The sequence below is a fragment of the Megalopta genalis genome, chromosome 13 (assembly GCF_051020955.1).
Source record: "Megalopta genalis isolate 19385.01 chromosome 13, iyMegGena1_principal, whole genome shotgun sequence".
NCBI classification, from domain to species: domain Eukaryota; kingdom Metazoa; phylum Arthropoda; class Insecta; order Hymenoptera; family Halictidae; genus Megalopta; species Megalopta genalis.
In genome coordinates, this window is record NC_135025.1 from 1229030 (window position 1) to 1249746 (window position 20717).

The 20717-nt window shown below is 39.2% G+C and overlaps 1 protein-coding gene across 2 annotated transcripts in view; it reads left to right on the forward strand.

Annotated features, from left to right (window-relative positions):
- The window catches only part of GluRIB (Glutamate receptor IB), a 321268-nt gene that overhangs the window by 274973 nt on the left and 25578 nt on the right, over window positions 1-20717 (forward strand). For both annotated transcript variants that reach the window (XM_033484183.2, XM_033484182.2), the window contains exons 5-11: window positions 10655-10787; window positions 12602-12722; window positions 14116-14280; window positions 17069-17284; window positions 18818-18925; window positions 19434-19547; window positions 19630-19750. In XM_033484183.2, the coding sequence (XP_033340074.1) occupies window positions 10655-10787; window positions 12602-12722; window positions 14116-14280; window positions 17069-17284; window positions 18818-18925; window positions 19434-19547; window positions 19630-19750 (978 nt within the window). The remainder of the gene's footprint in view (window positions 1-10654; window positions 10788-12601; window positions 12723-14115; window positions 14281-17068; window positions 17285-18817; window positions 18926-19433; window positions 19548-19629; window positions 19751-20717) is intronic.

Genomic DNA, 20717 nt, shown 5'->3' on the forward strand with positions numbered 1-20717 from the left:
CTCGTTTCTTCGACTTAATCTGTCTCTCGTGTGTCAAATTAGCACTGTCGTAAAAAGAATCAATGCAATAAGTGGCAAACGATTTATTTTGCTAAACAACATATTGAAAGTAAAGGAAAACATATTTACGCAACGTTCTGTTCGCATTTGCCGGAGAAACGATGTGCCGGAGAAACGTTCTGGTAGCTAATTATTCTATTATATACGTACATAATTACCTAATAAAGATCTTCAATGAAATTTTTAGATAATATTTTTGTGTAGCAGGACATTATAAAATTAAACCTTCGGATAAGAGAGTACATACCACAGTTTAATTAAGGAATCTGAAACTGAAATTTAAAATTCATAAACTTTTCATCGTTCTGTTTGTTCGTGATATATGACTGAATAATTATGACTAACGTAACCAACAACACATGAATCACGTGACTGTTTCTATTTTGATGAAACTTATACCTAATACAGAATTGAAAAATATATGGACATACATCTTTCTTAACGGTCACCGTTCATATTCGAAGAGTGACAATAGCTCCAAAATGTTAGGTTATGTACACAACTAGCTACAATTGAAGATACGCGAGTCTTAAAAATAATAGGAAATAATAGGCTCTGCAGGAAATAATAGGAAATAATAAATAGGAAATAATAGGCTCTGCATCATTTTGAAAACAATGAGCATGAAGACCGATTGCCTACTTAGAATCCAGAGCGATTGCGATTCACGCGAACACTTCAGATACATTTACTCGAGAACAATATTAGTGCATTTACACGAACTAAAAGCGATACAAGCCGGGCTTAGCGCTACCTGGAGAATTTTATTAAACCAGACACACACTAGACGATTAAAATTTCCTACGTTCTGTAGTTGATAAACACACAACAGAGACTAAGCAGAAAATCGAGTTCCGCCGTCGAAAGTACGGGTTGCCAAAGTTTTCGAGTGCCTATTATTAACAACGGAACAGAAATAACGGCGAAAACCAATAATTAATGGAAAGTTTACGAGGTCGGGGCATCGAAAGAGCAAATTTGACGATCAATGAAGCCCTAATAGTAAAATAGGTTCACCCTACGTTGAACATCAATATATTGTGCAGTATAAATATTCAAAAGTATGATTAACTGGACAAAATGGTCCTCTATGCATTGGTTCAATTGGTTAAGTATACATATAACAATTTCGTAGATTAAAAACTGGTCGCAACAATTACACGTGGAAAGGTCACTTCGTCGGTAATTAATTAGAAATTTCGTTGTCGGCAAATAATTTTAATATAGACAGAATAGATTGCAAATTTTATATATCATTGTGGAAAATAATTTTCAACCATCGATTTATAACGTGTACCAAAATTGGAAATGATTTGTATTAAATTTCAATTATTACAAGCAATTTCCTACAAATATGATGTACAAGAGTTTTTATACTTCTCTCGAGATTGGGTAGAATGATTGTTGTTGACTGTTCCACGTAACAATAACAATGTCAATTTCCATACTGGACCTAGTTTTCAGTTCAATACACAAATGCAGAATATTTTGTGTAACGTACATGGACCACGTGTTTTCTGTACTGGAAATGTAAATATCGTGCTACATATATATACGAGAAATAACAGAGTTAAAAAATAAAATCGCGTGGAAGCCAGCGATGGAAGTTAAATCTTCTAAATGTTATAAAAATGCAAAAATACTATTTCATTATTTAATTCTTATTGCTGCACGTCAAAATTTCAGCGATGTTTACACTATTATTGAATATCATTTACAAATTTCATCGAATGTCTCAAAAATAATCGTAATCGAATTTTTGTACGGAACTTTATGAAGTTGTACGAATAGTTATAAGTAGAATAAATGATCGTAAACAAAGTACAGAATATAACTTCGATTTCATAGAAAAATTATATAGAATCAAGGGGAATATTTTTTAACTGACTTTTTGAATACCTTAAATTTATGTTTGCTATCAATTTTATATTTCCTTCATTATTTATATATAATATATTACGTATAATCTTGATAGTAAAACAGCTCGTTTTCGATAATATCGTTTAGGGTATTAAATAACGATACGCGAACGATCATTTTAACAAACCTACAGCTTAAGTCTTCATTCGCTGGATAGAGGTCACTCTATAGAGAGAATACCGAGACCGGTGATAGTTAGGTGTTTAGATCTCCCTGCGGCCACTTTTACGATCGAGCGCTGTCTGACTAGACAAGATGTCTTCCCCTTTAAGCCGTATCAACAAGGCTTACCGCAGATAGAATCAGACGGCAGTCGATGGCAGGGACTATCACGGGCTGCTCGGCACCGTCGTCTATTTCGATGGTAGTTTCCGGCAGTCGCGATGGCATTTCCGTCTCAAAGTACACGCCACGAGAAACCGCAGGCCTACCGTATGAGGCGGCAGACAGGATTGTTCGCATACCGGAACTGACGTGCCATATATGATCCCCGGCGCCATCCACCTGGATCGTTGATCGCTGAATTCACACAGCCGAGAGTGCTCGCTGTACTTGTTACACGCGATTGTCTCGTCAACGATCAAAATAAAAACGAACCGACACGACGGCGGACCTCCCAGTCGCAAAAGAGGAGCGTGCGACGCCGCTGGCGACAAAAGCGATGTATTATTTTCGAGAGATTTTCAATTAATTTCGTCTGTTTACGACAAATATTGTGTCAACTACTCTGAGCGTCTGCAAGACGAAGCACTTTCATCGATGGCAATAATTAATGACATACAGCAAGCGTATATACACGTTCATACCATATATACTTTTAGCTCATACTTTACACGAGATACTTTTGTTAATCGAGTATCTGCCTTAAACAATTGACTATCATGAAATATAACACTATCGACGAGACGATGTTGTGTTTTATTCCAACGATACACAGTTTCAGCTTTCTTTAGAACATTGCCAGCGGCGGGTATATACCAGCAATTTATAATAGCAGCGATTAAAAGGTTTACACGAATTTATAATTCTAAAATAATTTTGTTGGCTTAATTTTAATCATTCACGGGTAAATACTCAATTTCTGTCTTTGCGATGATACGTTGAGTTTTTAAGTATTTAATTTTTTTAGACCCATTATCGAATCATGGGGAAAAGAGAATTTAGGAGAATATTTTTCACGAGTGATAGTGAACATACTGAAAGTGACAATACCGATACTGAAAGCGTTTGCCATTGCAAGACAAACAGTAACGTGCTCAAGATCACAAAAATCTGAATATATTTGGACTACGGAAAACTTGGAAGCAGAAATACATTCCGTACTTCGGTGCCAACTACTCGATAATACGTTCCGTTCACAGCGATCGCATTTTCACGCAAGCGCTCCGTAGCGAAAGGGTTAAATATTCGATTTGGATCCCCGAGCGATTTTCCAGATGCTGGCTTGTAAGCTGCCGTTGATCAGCGCCTCGGGGCCGCTGCTCGAGATGCTCGTTTTCATCATATCAATCTAGTAATTGCAATCCAACGACTGTTCGAAGAAACAACGTCGGAATCGGCTACAGAAGGCGCAGCAAAGGGGTAACTTCGCTTTAGAGAAATAACTCCGCTCGGAAAAGCGAACGACCAAGAAATAGAAACAGATGGATGAACAGAAACTGAGACGTGGATAGATAGCGTGGGTCTGTCCGGAAAGTTTGTGGCGATTTTTCAGAAAAATTCAAACACGACATTTTTATATACCGACATACAGGGTGTCATGTAACCGACGTAACAACCGGATATGAGCTGATTCTATGTTTAAAAAAATAAGTTGAAAAGAAAGAACAACATTTTTTCACTTACAGCTCCGTTTTCGAGAGAAAGTAGGTTGAAAAGATAATACTATATATTGAATAAGAATCAAGAATCAAGAAAGATTTTATTTTATTTTGTCATTCCAAGTAATAACAAAATTGTAGCAAAGTGGTTTAGTCATTGTCTAGTATACTAGTCCCTCTATCATCTAAAAAAAAATTCAAATCGTTTATTCCAGTTTTAAGAAAGTTATTGCGTTTTAAAAAGTGACCGAATATTAATGGAAATTACTGTATCTCATTTCTTGTGTGTATGGTATTTTCGTTTTTGTGGTAATGAAATAACATCGAATGTCTAAAATGTACTTTATTTTCGTAAACTGGTTGAAATTTCATCTGTCGGTATATGTACACAAGTCATTTCGTTTTATCAATTATATGTTCAGACATGACCCGACGCAACCAATCGATGATGGCCTCACAAACGTTCCACACACCCAATAAATACAGAGAGAGAGAGAGAGAGAGAGAGAGAGAGAGGGAGAGAGTGGCAAATGGATAGACAAAAATAAAGAGAGAGAGAGAGAGAGAGAGAGAAAGAGAGAGGAAGGTGGAAGAAGAGAATGTGTATTCGATCCAGCAAGTATTTTCAAACTAGAAGCGCCGCTGGATTTCAAAGGCTGCCACGAAATGAAATTCCGCAGCAGATACTTCCTTCAGCTAATTTGTCTATTATTGCGTCGCAGCAGGTTCTGAGGAACACGTGCGCCCGACGAATGTCTCCTTTTAACGTAATATGCTTCCGGCAGCGTCCTCTAATAATTGGGCAAAAATAGAATTAGAACGAACCGAGGAGAACTTACTTATATCAGAGGCGACTAGGAGCGACGACGTCGAGACGGAGCGGATTCGCCCGACGAGAGAAAACACTTGGCCAATTAATGGCGAGTTTAATTTCTTAGCGGTAAATTTGTTGGCTGGTCCGGAGGAGTTTAAATTCCACGGAGCTCCTGAACGCTTATAGGAAATTAGAAAAATGAAAGGAACCAGTTGGCAGAGAGACTGCTGGTTCGGATGGCTTCTGTCTTTAATGCACGGTGGCCGACCCATTCGTCGAATGCATGTTGCACTCACAGTGCAGTAACATCTTCTGCGTTATACTTTGTTAGGACAGCTTTAAGACTTGGATCCTTTGGTGGTTGTAGGAGTAAAGTCCAAAATGTTCTTGATGCGTAGCGAAGGTAAAGAAAAACTTATTGCTCGTATTCTGTTCGATTTCCATTCTTCTGTCTTAATAGCTTTTTTAATGGAATAGTCTTAGATAGATTGTTGTATATATTGATACACAAAATGTACGATCTTGAAAAGGTATTACGATGTGGATCGTTATGCAGAATAAAAACTGTTCTGATCGATTCTTGAAAAACACGTTTTGGATACAAATTTATTTCTTCTATCAATGATGTTAATACAGTGGAAGTACAAAGTAAGTATTAGACTATAGACTATAGTCTATTAGACTATAGTATATTATTCAGTCCGCATCGTTGGTAGGCAGATCTTAGGTGACGTATCTCGACAATAGCACGCGTTTTCGTGCTCGATTTCGCGTAAAAACGTGGAGCTCGTATTTTACGGAATGTTGCGTGGCTCAAGTGATAATGGAACAAATTCTTTTGTCTCTCAAACTGCCCTGAGAGTTAACGAAAGGTTAAATTCTGTGTAAGGTGTACTTGTTCCCAAAGGCGGATAGAACGGGACCCGTGACATTATATCGACATTTCCGGGCAAGAGGCGTTGCCGTGTGATCTCGCCGGTTTAGTCACCGATGTCAATAAAGCCTGTGAACATTTGACGTCGCTCGACTTTCTATGTCCCGCGTTGACGGCCACCCTGACAACGCGTCGCTAATTAGCCGGCTCGTAATCATTGGAACGATCAATCCTGAGTTTCACGACACACACCGACCACCGCCAGCGTCCGCAGAATTCTTGTCGAGGTTCCCGCATGAATCATGTCCGATTCGCTCTACAGATTTATGCACACGACAGAAATATAGTCCGTGAAAAAAATGATCCTCGAACTTGGCCTTTCGGCGAGTTACGTCGAGTATACTCGTCACGAACGGATGGCATATTTTTATTTATCGACGAGTATACTCGTCGTGAATATTCGCTTTCATTGTTTAAAGTAAAATTATGAAATTTAGTAATTGCACTATAGAAATCTTACTTTTAGCCTTGACACATTTTTAAACAATGATGTTAATGTGCAAGGCTGATTTAAATTTTGTTTCACAGTTTCGCGTGAATAATTAAAATACGTGTACTTATAGTTTTCATAACTAGAACCATGCCTTGGTAAAATAAGCCGGACCCCTAATGGAGGGTCGCTTTATTTAGTAACTCCGTCGATATAAATTAATGACGATACCCGTGCATTATGAATATGTAAATGAAAGTTTGCTAAAATCACTTAAAGTTTATAGCAAATAAGTTTTACAGTAATTCCGACTGCTGAAACCTGAACGCGGTTGTCCAATAAATTGCAGAAATAATTTTGTCGAACACTCGCGTGATTTTTTTTAATTTCGTGACGTAGTACTAAGTGATTCGTGAAATATTTAATTAGCTCTCAAACTACCAACGTGCTAAAAGCAGTTCAGATTTGTTAGATCCTTGACATAACGTCGCTTATTCGAACTGTGACCACAATGAAACAATCTCGCATTTTTAACGAGTAGGCCGCGGATCTCACCGCGAAATAAAAACTATTTATCTCGATTGCAACAGGAGGAGTAAATAAAACTTTATTTACATTCTTAAGATTTTGAAGAGATCGGAAATAATGCAACAACGGGGCATCGTTAAATTTATTTCTTGCGTTTACCATTTCGTAATTCCACCGAATGATATCCGCCGCGAGCACGTAAAATCTGCGGTCTACTAATGAGCAATATTCGCTTGTAACCCCCATCGCGCTCGAAAATTTCCGTAAAAACCGCGAGCCCCTGTACGCGCCGGCACTACATCAATATTATTTAAATTCCGGTCAATGTACAGAAAATTTTCGCACAGCGAAACGCGGTTCCAGACATTCAATAAATCTCTATCCCATTCATTGCGCCGGTACACGCGTCCCCACAAAACAACTCGGCAGATTTACTCTCGGGCGCGAATATTTACAAAAGCCCGAGTTTCGAGAATGGGATCAGCCCTCTTTTTAATCGAATCTCCGGCAGACTACTCCAGCCCTCATTCCCGCACGATCGAACGAAATTAACGTTGCCGCGACCCCCTTTTATTTTAACCAGCGATCTACATATAATGCATTTCGGTATAACAGTCCCGTGCTGGCCCGATGAAATTCTTTAAAGGGCTCGAATCCACGCGGCGCGAGGCCCGTGAAATAAAACGCGGCGGAGCGATCCGTCGTGAAACCAATTCCAACCCAGGCTATAAAGGATCAATTATTCAACGCGTCCGCACGCTTACAGGGAACACACCGAAGGGACGGTCGCCGATTTCGATGCAACTTTTGTGGAATGTTCTCTACGCGTATCTTTTTCAAACGGGTATTTCCTTCCTATTTATAGAAGTTATCGAGAGTTTCCAGGCGTTTGTTATACAAAACCAAGTGGAGTTAAGGTAGAGAAATCGATCACTGGTCACCCGCTAGTATGGTGGTCAGTATTAATTTCTCGCGGAAGGGATAGGTCTTCGAGATGACACGTTATTATCCACGCGATTTAACCGATCTGTCCATACGCGAATAGAAGCGTTTCACTCGACTGATTAAACGGTTCCCATGCTGTATGCGCGCTCGCGTTGTTTTACAAACGAACGTTGACGCTTCAAAGTCAACTCGTCACGATCATGCTCTCTGCCTGATACGGGGATGAAGGGCTGAAGAGGATCCGTGTACCGAGTACACGGAACTTGGTGTACGAAGTCGTAACAAGCCGGTATCCACGTGATCCTGGTGCGAGCGACACGTCGTCGCTGCGTTGTACGCGCCATTTTTGAGGATCACGGCCTTCTATTCAAGTGCACTTGGTCAAACTCGACTCTGAATCCTGTCACGAATTCTTTGTCGATGGAACCAGTCGAATGAAACTTCTAGCCAATATCCAGAGAATTTTTTTGCCGAGCGAAATAAACGGGAAAAACTGTCATATTCGCGAATTGTTCTATAGTAATTGTTCAATTGAATCGTTTCTGCAGTGAAAACTGCAGTATTCGGAGAATTTCCTCGAGTCATGTATCGATAACTCGAACGTGCTTATTTTTCAAGCACGAATACAAGTAAAACGTACAATTTTGCAAATAGAGATGCTCCAAAACAATTTATTTGACTTAAATAGTTCTCAAATATTGGAAAAATATTTTTGAAGGCGCGTGAATAAACCATGCGATATGAAAAAGAAGAGAAGAATAAAACTATTAAGAAATAAACAAAATGAAAGAATAACAAAATTTCATACGTCTTATTTGACGAACGTAAAGTTAATTATGCGTAACAACGAAGCGAAGACACAGAAATACGTCACCCCACAGCAACAGGCTCCGTTACCCTAATCGTAGCCCATTCATCGACTAATCCTCAGCGTCTCGACATTAGCGGCGCGAGGGGTCGCGCGGTTCTTCATCGTATTCGTCGCGTGGAAAATTGCGCGCGGACCGCGCGCGTTATGCAAAACTATAGAAAACTAATCATGAACATTCGCCGGCAGTCAGCTGCGTTCGGACAAAACCGACGGTAATGCACGGAAACTCGGCGGAATAATGGGCGAAGGGTTCACGACGTTCCCCGGATCGGTCGAGTGGATGTTGAAGCGGCGGCGTTGTTGCCACAAGAAACGGCCAGAAAGAAATCCCCGGCGCGGGTGATGTTCTCGAAAAGCTGTGGCGGCGCTCGTTGAAATGCAAGCTCTTTTATGACGCGCCACTGGGCTTACACGTGCGCGCCGCTCGTTAACTCGGCCATCAGTTTCACGCATGGCGCCGCAAAAAAGCATGACGACAGCACCAAACGTACCCGACTCCCCCACTGTTGACTTTCCCAACGCCCCTTTCTATTCCTTCCTTTTTTTTCCACCACGATCCTGCAGCCGCTGTCCGTCCTTTCATTCCTGACTTTTCAATTTATACCCTTTTGCATTAGGTTTTCGCACACGCGGCTGCGAATCCGCGTCAATCCTTCGATCCCGAATTCGCAATTGTCCGGCTAGTCGGAGCGATTCGGTCGACAAACAAGGAAACGTTTAATATCGTGTCCATTGTACGCGACGACAAACGACGCAGAATTGATCGGAATTTGAAAAGACGTTCGACTACCTCGCTAGGAGGGACGGGGACAGCTGCGAGGCAGGATGCTGATCGTCGATGTTACATGATTTTCTATGGCGGATTGGGAAGATTTTTTGAAATAATTTTGACACTAGATTTATGGATGTTGATCGTATGTATACCTATTTTTAATGAAACGAGCCAATTTGATCCGTACAACAGAATCGAAGTTTTTTGCAAAAAAATAGTTGCAAATCAATTTAAATGAAAGATTTATTATCAGAAATTTCGTTGAAAGCATTTTTTACGCTATATTTCGAAGAAGACTTCTTCATTTTCAATTTCAGAATTAGAAATAAATCTGGGGCTTCACTTCTCTAAAATTCAATTCTAATGGTTACATGCAGTTCTAAATCCGATTCATTATCTGATTGGTTTTCCCTTACTTCAATTATTTTTTTTTTTAGCAAAAGAAAATTTCTCCGATTTTCTTCCATAATAGCAATGCTACGTAATTGGATCTAAAATAAATATCAATTGAAATACCCTTCGCAAATAAATAACGAAATTACCATGGCAGACCAAATTTTTGTTGCAAAACATTGAATTTACAAAATTATATTATTTCACTAAAAATCCTCTGTTCACACACGATATACACATAAATCGAAATGATGAATGACGTGGGTGCATAAGGTTTTTTCGGTCTCAGCTAACTAATAAATTGACAGGATAATATTTAATTTTAAAATATTGTTATTTTTTCCAATAAAAAATCGGGGTCACTTTAATTTTTTGAAATGACGTAAGAGTAAAAGACAAGTAAAAACAAGTGACATAAGTAAAAGTAATAAATAAGCAAAATGAATATGTAAAATAATAAATAAGTAGATAATATAAGCAAACTAAGCAAAGTAAAAAATGTGTCAAAGAAGATTACACATTCCAATACTGTTTCTAATAAAAGCAGATTTTCTGCTTAGTCGTGTTATCTATGCATAGATATATCCGCATTACTCGATGATCATAATCTGCGATTTTCGGAACCATTTCCTATTTAATGCAATTAATAATTTGCCATTAACGAATTATCAGACTGCAGATTGTACGTATTTATAAGAAGAATGCAGTCCACAAATTATTCTCGGTAGAAATTCTAAATACAACATCGCGAAACAATAGACTGAATATTTTGAAATTCATTGTCACATTTTCGTTTCGGATAATTAACGATTCCAGTTAGCGCGAGCGATGCATTGTCCGCGCGTGCATGTTAAATGGTTCGCAACACTAGATTTGAGTAATGAATAATTCACATTGTTGAAACTAGGAGAAGAATCCACTACAATCACCGCGTAATGTTTCAGTCTCGTTGAGAGAACCGCAGTCTAAACATACTCCGCCAATGAGTTGCGGCCACCGGGCAGCAGAATCGCGCGTGTGTAGATTCCAGAAGATGTATATTCTATAATACATACATAATGATCCCGCAGTGAACCACAATGCGTAAATGCGTTCGCGAACATCGACATCGATTCTCGTATTCGTGATAGGAAGACCCGTTGACAGGAAATGTCATCTTTGTTGCAGGGTTGCTGAGGCTACAGCAGATATATCAAGGCTTGAAACCGGGGAACGAGTCGTTTCAAGTGGAGACCGTCAAACGAATACAGAATATGTCCGAGGCGATCGATTTCTTGCGTAGCTTGGAAGAGCTTAATCGGTAAGTTTCGAACCAATTACTTTACCCGACGATTCCAAAGTGGGTAAAAGTCAAGGAGGATCTTCGATTTTATAGTTTACCAGATTGATGTTCTTCTTTACGCACTTTTAATCCTTCCAGCACCTAACATAACCACGCCGAAGTCATAATTTCTGTAGTAACAGATTTATGATAGGAAACGGAACACGTTGAACAGTCGTAACTAGACCGTAAATTTTTATGCAAAATAAAAAGTTTCCCTGTTATTTATGGGTTTTTAGTTTCGAGTTCTTCTATTTTGATCCTCCTTGCGCGACCGCTACATTATTATTCTTCCACTGTAACAAAGGGTTGCCCCGTCGATCAATCAAGTTATTATTAATTTTCTCTGCTACTTATTTTTTATTCTATTGTACCTCTTTATTGTGTCGCTTTTTTTTTCTCTTTTCGTTATGCTATTTCGTGCGACACATTGTCGGATTATTGTAACACAGAGACTGTTCTCTCGTCGATCGTTAAACCAGTTATTATTACTATTACTATTAGAATCGTAACATTTTCGAGAATCTTGTCTCAATCGCGAATCTCAAAATATTCGCCAACTCGATCCGATCCCGATAAAAATTCCCAACCCGTCCGGTCCCGACATTTCCGACTTCTCGCGCATCTCTGACGGACGGAATTGAAAAAGGTGCGGGCACACAATGTTGTCGAAACAGGCGTGTTCGTTCAACACGATAGCGAAACGTTTCTACGGAAAGCGTCTCCTGTGTGCTTCGACACCATGGTATTAGCGACTCTTTTTTTGGACGGCGAGTTCTATCCGCGTTCGTACAGTCTGACGGATCACGCTTTTGTGGGGGCACGAGTGGTCAGCGCATATCTCTGCTGCAATTTACCGCCCGCTACGTGTTTCCACGGCCCAGGTAATCAACAACCAGCGCTGACAATGAGCCCGAATTGAATGAACATTGTAGTTACCGAAAACAAAATGTAAACGTTGCAAATTGTCACCGCGAGTCGCGTCCTCGCTAGAACGTTACACGAATGCGTTACCAATTGGTTCTATGGACGTTTTTACACGAATTGACGCTAAACAATTTCAAAAAGGAATTAATGATCTTTTCGATTAACGTCTGTAAATAATTTACACGGGGGCTTGGTTAGAAGATATATTATTGTATCTTTAAAAAGCGTTTCACAAGCCTTTTAATTAAAGTTGCGTCGTTGCGTTACGTAAGTCTTTTAATTATTTTTAACTGTGCAGCTATTCGATGTCCGCTTATTACATTCTATGTTATCCTGCAAACGTCGATTTTTTAAATTATACGGTACGAGATTCAGTGAATAGACTTCACTTTAAAACGCATAAATGGAATTGCTATTTTATTTTATAGTTCACTTTTTAATACGAAACCTACGCCCCCCGCCGATATTTTTATCTTAAAATTGTTGAAATTATGCGAACTCTTTCGTAGGAAGCGATTAAATAAATTTCTGGATTGCATCATACGTTATAAGAACAATAGCGAAATGCAGTATTGTTCTTCGTTAGTTTACTTTATGAGCTCGTTAGATTTAGTGTTTCACCTAAACTTTCATTACGAGAATACTCGAACAATTTCCATTTCTTCGTGACTGTACTAATCATTCACAGCCAACAGGTTAAGTAGGTTAAGTATGTTAAGTTAACAGGTGGAGTTAACAAGTATTTCTTGATATTTATTTTTTGATGATATTTATTCCTTGATCACGATTAAGTATCTGAATATCTACGATCACGTTCTATGCAACAAATTAATGAATATTGAGAAATGAGTTTTAATTGTTCGCAGATGGAGCAATAAGTACGTAGTCCTCGACTGCCCCACCGACATGGCAAAGGATATCGTGGTGAACCACGTGAGAGACGTCACACTGGGAAAAAGAACGTATCACTATTTGCTGAGTGGACTGGTAAGTGCTCTTCGAGTGAATGAAATTCTCAAACTCGATCAATATCGACGACACGTTTGACTTTTGTAACGTGGTCCGAGAACCTGAGGGACAATTAGAGACGCTCGAGCGTGCTTCAAGCATCGTATGCGGACGATACACTCGCTGTTTCAAGTACCAATGTAAAAGAAAATATAAAATTATTGTTAACTGCTGTTCGATCGAAGAGGTTGCCATGAGAAATAGGCAGCTTCACTTCCGGTAATTTCGGTCGAATTAATCAAAATCAATTAAAAGTAAAATATATTCGTGTTATTTTTTTTTTTAGTTTAAATTGAAATTGTTCAATTTATGTTCAAGCTAAATGTGTTTGTTAATTTTGGTTTAATTAAATCTTGAGGCACGGCCTTATGCTAATATTATCTTTCCACTTTCTGTGTAACGTATTGGAGAATTATATTGAAGTTGAGAACACAGGATTCAAGAACTCTGCTTTCGTCGCGTGGGCAAGAATTCACGGAAGCCAAGTTAGACCGACGTCAATATTAACTGCAAACATTATTGATCGACACAAACTTTAAACGATTAACAGCAACAGCCAGCCAGAAATAAGGGATTGGTATTATTGAAATTGTAAATCTTAATATATATATATATAAATTTCGACCTTTATTACTTACACATTTTTGCATTAAGTGCATCTATCCTATGAATCCATATAAACTTTATAATACATATATGAAACAACAGTTGATCTACCGTCATTTTACTCTTTATTTAAAACTTTACAGTTACAAAAAATACGCTGCTCTTAAAGCAAGTAAGTAGCCTAATTATGAAAGTAACCTTCCATTACTACACCAATGCTAAGGCACCCTCTCTCCGAGTTGTCTCAGTCGTCCATATTCAATTCCGAGCCGCGAGACTTCTAGGGAGAATTTACCGTATACCTCGTTAAACATTGTTTTCAATCAATACTGCAATCAGTGAACACAATCATTGATCAAACTTGCGTACAAAAAATACGCGTAAACAGTGTTACAATTTACCGTGGAAAAAAGGACCGTGTAAATCACAAGGGACGTTTGTAATTCGTTTCCTTTCCACTGTTCTTTATTTCGTACGAACCCGCGTTTTCGCTAGGAGCATCGTGTTATCAAAATTAACTTTCGCGGAGAAGTGACGAATTGCTTGGCTCGCGGATCGAGATCGGGACGAATGGCCTAATCTCGGATAAACCTTCGATAAAGAAATGCTTTTGGCACACGCGGAAACATTATGGTATCCGTAAACTGCCGGGAAGTCCTTTATTTCCGCGGGCGTCCGAGTGGAAGTACTCGAACGCGGCGGAGCACCGCCCACGCTTCTCAGACTTTTCTATGGCAGTACAAGCACTCTGTTTTCGTGTAATCAGATAATGGACGACCGATGGGAGAGCGAGGTGATCGAGTACGGTGCCATCAACATCACTGGTTTTCGCATCGTGGACACCACTCGACCGTACGTCAAAGACTTCTTGGCCGGTTGGCATCGTCGCGACCCGGCGACGACTCAAGGAGCCGGTCGCGAAACTATTTCCGTACGTATGTCTCTGGTTCGCTCTTTTTCCCGCGAAATTTTCTCGCGGCCACGCCTTCCCTCCACCGCGAAATTTTCCCGGTGAAATTGTCTCCCCTGCCCTGCCACTTTTCCGCGAACTTCGCCGACAGAATCATCTCCTCTACCCTTCGAAACTCCTCCGCAAGATATTACCCCCGCGCCATCCCTCCTCCGCCCTTCTTCCAATAACTTTTCTTTGCCTCGGTTAGTGTCTGTCACCCTGTACAACCGCTTCACCATGGGAACACCTAGCCGTGCGAAATGTCATGTATTATCTAACGCAACAATTTATTTGTCCGGGCGTTAGAAATGCTAGACCCAGTCGAACCTATGATTTTGCTCAAGCTTTTCGATATTATGATCACTGGGAAATCTGATGCAAAATAAGAATTGTCTTCGTCGGTTATAATTGGGAAATAGGAGGTTGTTGTTCCTGGGGTCATTTGAAGCAACTTTTTCCTTTGCGAAAATATTCTCCGAGGTTTCGTTTACGAGTTATTAACGAAAAACAGTGACCAATGAGAGGCGAGCTCACTGGCGCGAGGCGACCGAGCCAATGAGCGGAACTGGGCTTCGTGCGCTGGTTGGCTGGGCCGCCTCGCGTCTTATTGGTTACCGTTTTTCGTTAATAACTCGTTCACGGTGTCTCGGAGAACATTTTTGTAAAGGAAGAAGTTGCTTCAAATGATCCAAAGAACCCACCATTTCCGGATTGCGAGACATTTTTGTGGGACACCATGTATGATAAAAGCCATAAAATAATACAAAATGTAGATATTCAATAGTACTTTTGCATTTTAATTAGCACTGAAATGATTAAGTAAAAGTACCTCTCTTATGTGCACTTAATTAGGACATTCACAACTGCAGAAATAATATCGCACAGTGATTTCCAAGTAATTTGAAGTCTCGTTTTTATCTTTCTACAATATTACCGCTTTATTTTCAAATACAAGAAGCTTACACTTACTTCTAACACAGTCGGTATCGTGTAGTAAAATCTGAACACCATAAAACTATGACAATCGCAAGAAGCGAATACCCCAAAGAAACGTCCGTGATCCGAAGAGGCGTTCGATCGCGTTCCTGTCTACACGGTAGCGAAAGCAACCGGGTTTTGTTCCCATCCGGAGCGACCACATTCCGACTGTTCCTGCCAGCGAATTTGATATCTAGAAGCAGTCCCGGTGCAGAGGTCAAACGACTAACCTGCGCGATGTCCGACGCATCAATTACCTCGATCGATCGTCGCGCAATTTCCGTGCGCGGTTCCTCGAACTTTGGCCACGTGCCCGACGTATCCCGGTAACTGTGAATCTGCGTACGTCCCAAAGCGAACGATAAATGGTTTTCTCGGTTTCTCGGAGCAAGTCGGTTTAACCTGGCGCGGAAACGTGGCCGCGGGAACTTCGCTGCGTTCCCGTCGCAGCCTCGCGTTGCCTCCCGTAAGCCGTATAATTTCAATTGTTACGACGATTGCGGCCCGTCGTCGCTCGGACCGGCTGTGTTCGAGTCGCATTCGGATCCGAGGAACTTTCCACAAGCGCGGTTTTTGTCCGGTCGCCACGCGGACGCGGCTGTTCCGCACCCGCAACTTCTGCTCCGATGCCCGATGGAAGCGGCTGTCGGCGCTCGAGAACTCGGTTCGATTAATGAAACCGCGCGTTCCGGCTAGTAATTGATTCCGTTTCGTGTTACTTGATGATCAGACGTTGCTTTGACGATCGTTCGATCACTTTGCGACCGAACGGCGGACGTTCGCTATGCTCTTGGTATTAGTTCAGGCGAAACCGGCACGCACCTTTCCACACTTTGGTGGAGAATGTAACTCGTCGGTCCTGTTTGAAATTCAAGCGTCGCGTAGATTCTTGAAATTATAGCAATGCACGGTTAAATTTACACGGAGGCTGGCGTGCAATTTAAAAATAATTTTGTATGGGACACATTTTCTTCCAAGAACTGATTTTTTAGTATGGCACGATCGAAAGAGCGAATAAATATGACGAGTGAAAGTGAGATACAGTCGTGGAAAAATATACGAGGAAACATACTTCGAAAGTATGTTTTACAAGTAAAGATAAGACTAAAGTGTTATATAACATGTCAATGAAATGCTTTGTTGAGAAGAAGGAATAACGTACAAGGGACGATAATTAATAAAATAACACACCCCCTAACAGTATAAGATCACAGAGACAAGCACCGATACTGATAACTGTTACACTGCTTGGATGCAACGATGATTCGTTATTTTGCCTTCTCTTTGTTATCTCTGCGATCACTATCGCCGGTGCTGTGCACATACTGAAATTTGTTAGTCACTAAACTTATTCGTAACCTTCAAATAGAAATGGATGGAATTCTGGAATCTGAAAGTAGTTTTTCTGATTGTAGTGCAGACAAAACTATGCCGTTGAAAAGAAGACGAATTAGAGAAATAAGACCCGATAGCGATGATAGCGATAGTGATTGCGAAGTGCCTATATGCATTCCACGTTTCAAATATTATCACACTGAACAAAATGTCTAACGAATATTGCTGAAAAATGATTTTTTTTTACTTTTATACAATTTTACACCTAAATATAAAATAAAAATTTTTCGGTGATATGGGCCTTTTTCTCATATTTCCATATGATGCAAATGCATCCCAGAGAAATGTATATCGCTCGGCCCAATCATGAAAAAGTTGTTCCGTTTTAAAAGATGTACACCGACCGTAGAGTGATGGAGTTCGAATACTCATCCGGCAATCTTCTTCGCATTAGGCACAAGCAGCGCTGATGTACGACGCCGTGTTTGTTCTCGTCGAGGCGTTCAACAAGTTTCTGAAAAGGAAGCAGGACAAAAGCAACGTTAGACGGACTGGAATCCCGGGCAGCAGTCAGAGTACGAACGACACCAGGGCACTGGATTGCAATAATAGCCGTGGTTGGGTGACAGCGTTCGAATACGGCGAAAAAATTTCGAGGCTGCTGAGAAAGGTTAGTAAATTATAATCGAATCAGCTACTAAACGTACACAAAAATCCTTTATAAAAATGATCCATTGCAGTTCATTTAACATCAAAACTGCTTTTAAATAAATATGTTCCCGAAAAAACGAAATTCAAGAACGTAGAAGTAAAGATGTCGCTCTTTAAAACGAGCATAGACAAAATATTGTGCCATTTTCTTGCACAAAGATATGGAAGTTTAAAGACTGATATAATTTTTCATTCATAAAGTATTGCTCTAAGAATTTACTTCTGTTTTACAGTCATAAAGATTCTAGGAGTTCAAAACAAATACGATCTTTTGACATAATTACAATGATTTATTAAATTCAACCTATAAAACCCTTCGATTCTAAAATAAGCGTCATCGTTTCTTCAATGTATTAGCGCATAGATGAATTTCTTAATTTCAAGCAGAAGTTATACAATGAATGCGATTTGGTAAATGTTAAGGAAAATTTGTTATTGTCAGAATTTCTCTACAACCGATTGTGCTTGCGCTCAGAATGGTTCAGTAGCGTTTGTTGCGTTAATCTTTTGCTCTTCCTGCCAAAGGTCCTGCAAAGTGACAAAGCAACATGGATAGGGCGATAATTCATCTCGGAATTCTTGAACGCGGACAGAAACGTAGAAATACTCAATATGTTTCGAATACCCGTGGCAACCGAAATTGCCAGGGTCTCTTCCCGGCGTCTCCCTGCTGCTGACAGTAATTGGCGGTTATTCCGACTCTAACGGAATTCCTGCGTCTACTTCTGATCGTTTCCCTTCGTTCGCCTCTCTATATACATATGTATAGCAGAGTTACACCGGAAGTCCTTCAAGCCCCACCAACTCTTTGACAGTTTGTTGCCCGACCGAATCAAACGTGAGAACCTGTCGATATCATGAAAATCGTCAGTGGTCCGAAAAATACTCTTTCGTCAGCAGAGAAATTAGCTGCATCAAAAATCATTGAACTCGTAGTAAAGTCATTCGTTAACCACTTAACGCACAGATTTTTTGAAAAAAATCGGCCAAGAAAAAATCAATTTTTTTTTTATGTAAAAAAACACAATTTAGAACATTGTCTTGGCAAAAAAATTAAAGAAAATACGAAAATAATCAAAATTTTTATTTTAATTTTGAATTTTGATCCACATTGCAGAAAAGAGTCGAATATTGCAATGTTAGAAAGGAAAAAGGCTATATTTCATTCTTGAATAAATAAGTGTTATAGCTTGCAATCCCATGTAAATGATAAATATCAATAAAACGATTTTTTTTCTTTGCTTTCACATTATTATCTTCGATTCTCGATTATATTCGAGTGTGAAAAATTATTGTAGCATAAAATACAACGCCGCTCGAATGTTCTGTTCAGCGCGCTCGAATTAACTCGAGCGTACAAGTTAAGGGGTTAAAAGAATCATCTAATCTCTAAAAATTAATAAACTCGTAATTGCGTTCAATAAGAATACCGTAACTATACCGTGAACTATAAATTATTGCGAACTAATAATGCCTTGTATTTTACTGACAGGTCGAACTCGAGGGGTTGACGGGAGAAATTCGTTTCAACGATGACGGTCGCCGTCACAATTACACCCTTCACGTCGTCGAGATGACGGTCAACAGTGCCATGGTCAAAGTAAATATTTTTTCCCCGCAGCGTGTGATCAAATAATCCGCTCTGCGTCCCATTTTGTACATAAAAAATAGTATCAGGAATAAAAGAAACGCGTTAAAAGTAAAAAATCATACGAGATAATGAAACGCCACGTCGATAAATAATTAAACGTGATTCTGCTTACATACAGTAAATTCTCCCTAATTTTCTTGACATTAATGTTAGAAATATAAGTTGAAACGAATAAATGTGACCGGAAAAAAACATGAAAACTGTCATGAAACAATAAACTGCATACTTCATTATTTTCTCATCTTTTCTCAGAAATCAGCATAATTTACATAATTTACATTATATCTTTATTAAATTATTATTGATTACATATATTTCATCGATCTTTTTTCAACGACTCATTTTTATTCTAACTTTACATTTAGATGTAATTTACTTTGATTTGATGTTTGTAATTGAAAAATATAAACAACCAGTTAGGCGATCTTAATTATTAATTCTCTATTGTATTTTAAAGGTTGCAGAATGGACAGACGAAGCTGGGTTCCAAGCGATTGCAGCGAAATACATTCGTCTTCGACCACACACGGAAATTGAGAAGAACAAGACTTACATTGTCACTACGATCGTGGTAAGAAATTTCTCTGCAAAGTATCGCTACAGTTAATTGCTACTAAAAGGGGATTAATGAGCGCCTTAATTTTGTGGTACAGGAAGAACCGTATATCATGAAAAAGAAGTCAGAAACAGGGGAAGTGCTAGTTGGCAACGACAGTTACGAGGGCTATTGCAAAGATCTGGCTGATCTGATAGCAAAGAAACTCGGAATAACATGTAAGTGTTTTTTAATGATGCATAGAATGCTGCAATTGTCGAGGCAATTTCTATATTATTATATTTTTACAAGAATATACAAACAATCAGTGTAGCTGAATTATTGTTCGCAACAAGAAGGGAAAGCAAAATAAGTAGGTCTAAATTGAAAAATAAATATACGACTATGAAATGTTTTTGTAAATTAGAGTAAAGAGAAGAAAGTATAAAATTAGTAACATTAAGCTAAAACGAAGGTATAGAATTTACTGATATTAGGGTAAAAAGGAAGTATAAAATTTATTAACAGAAGGAGAAAAAAATTTTCAATTATGATATTAATTGCTCTTGAAATTCTCTTGCGTTTGGCAGATTGCAAGCTTTGTTGTACTCGAACCATCAGCATAAAAGTGTAACAGTGAACATGTTAAAATTTAATCCACCGGAAGCCTGTTAATAATATTTTCAATTATACCGCTATACTGAGAGGAATCATAGAATTCTTCATTTTACATGACAACACCAAACGAAATTATTAGTTTATGTTACTCGGGATTACTTGTTGCCACGCAACCGAAATTGCTGTTTGCATCGAATAATTCATTAAAAAGTTCTCCACTGTAAATTGTAGAGTCTTAACCCTTTGCACTCGAGTGGTGACTCTGGGGCACTGCTAAAATTGTTACGTCACGTTCCGAGATAATTTCTACATTATCAACGCTTAGATATAAAATATTGTTAAAAGTCCAACTGTTGTGCGAGTCACAAGACTCAATCTCACATGCATGAAATGGACTTTGTCATATAAAATGGAGATACCATAAGTCAGAAAAGTTAATTTAGATTTATAGTTGAAATGGCTTCGAGCGCAAAGGGTTGAAAAATAAAATAAACGTGTTTACATAAAAAATAGCCATAGAACTCGTGTATCAAATGCGCAGGTTCACGATTTAGTTAGTGTTAGGTCTGTCCCCGCCCTTAATAATTC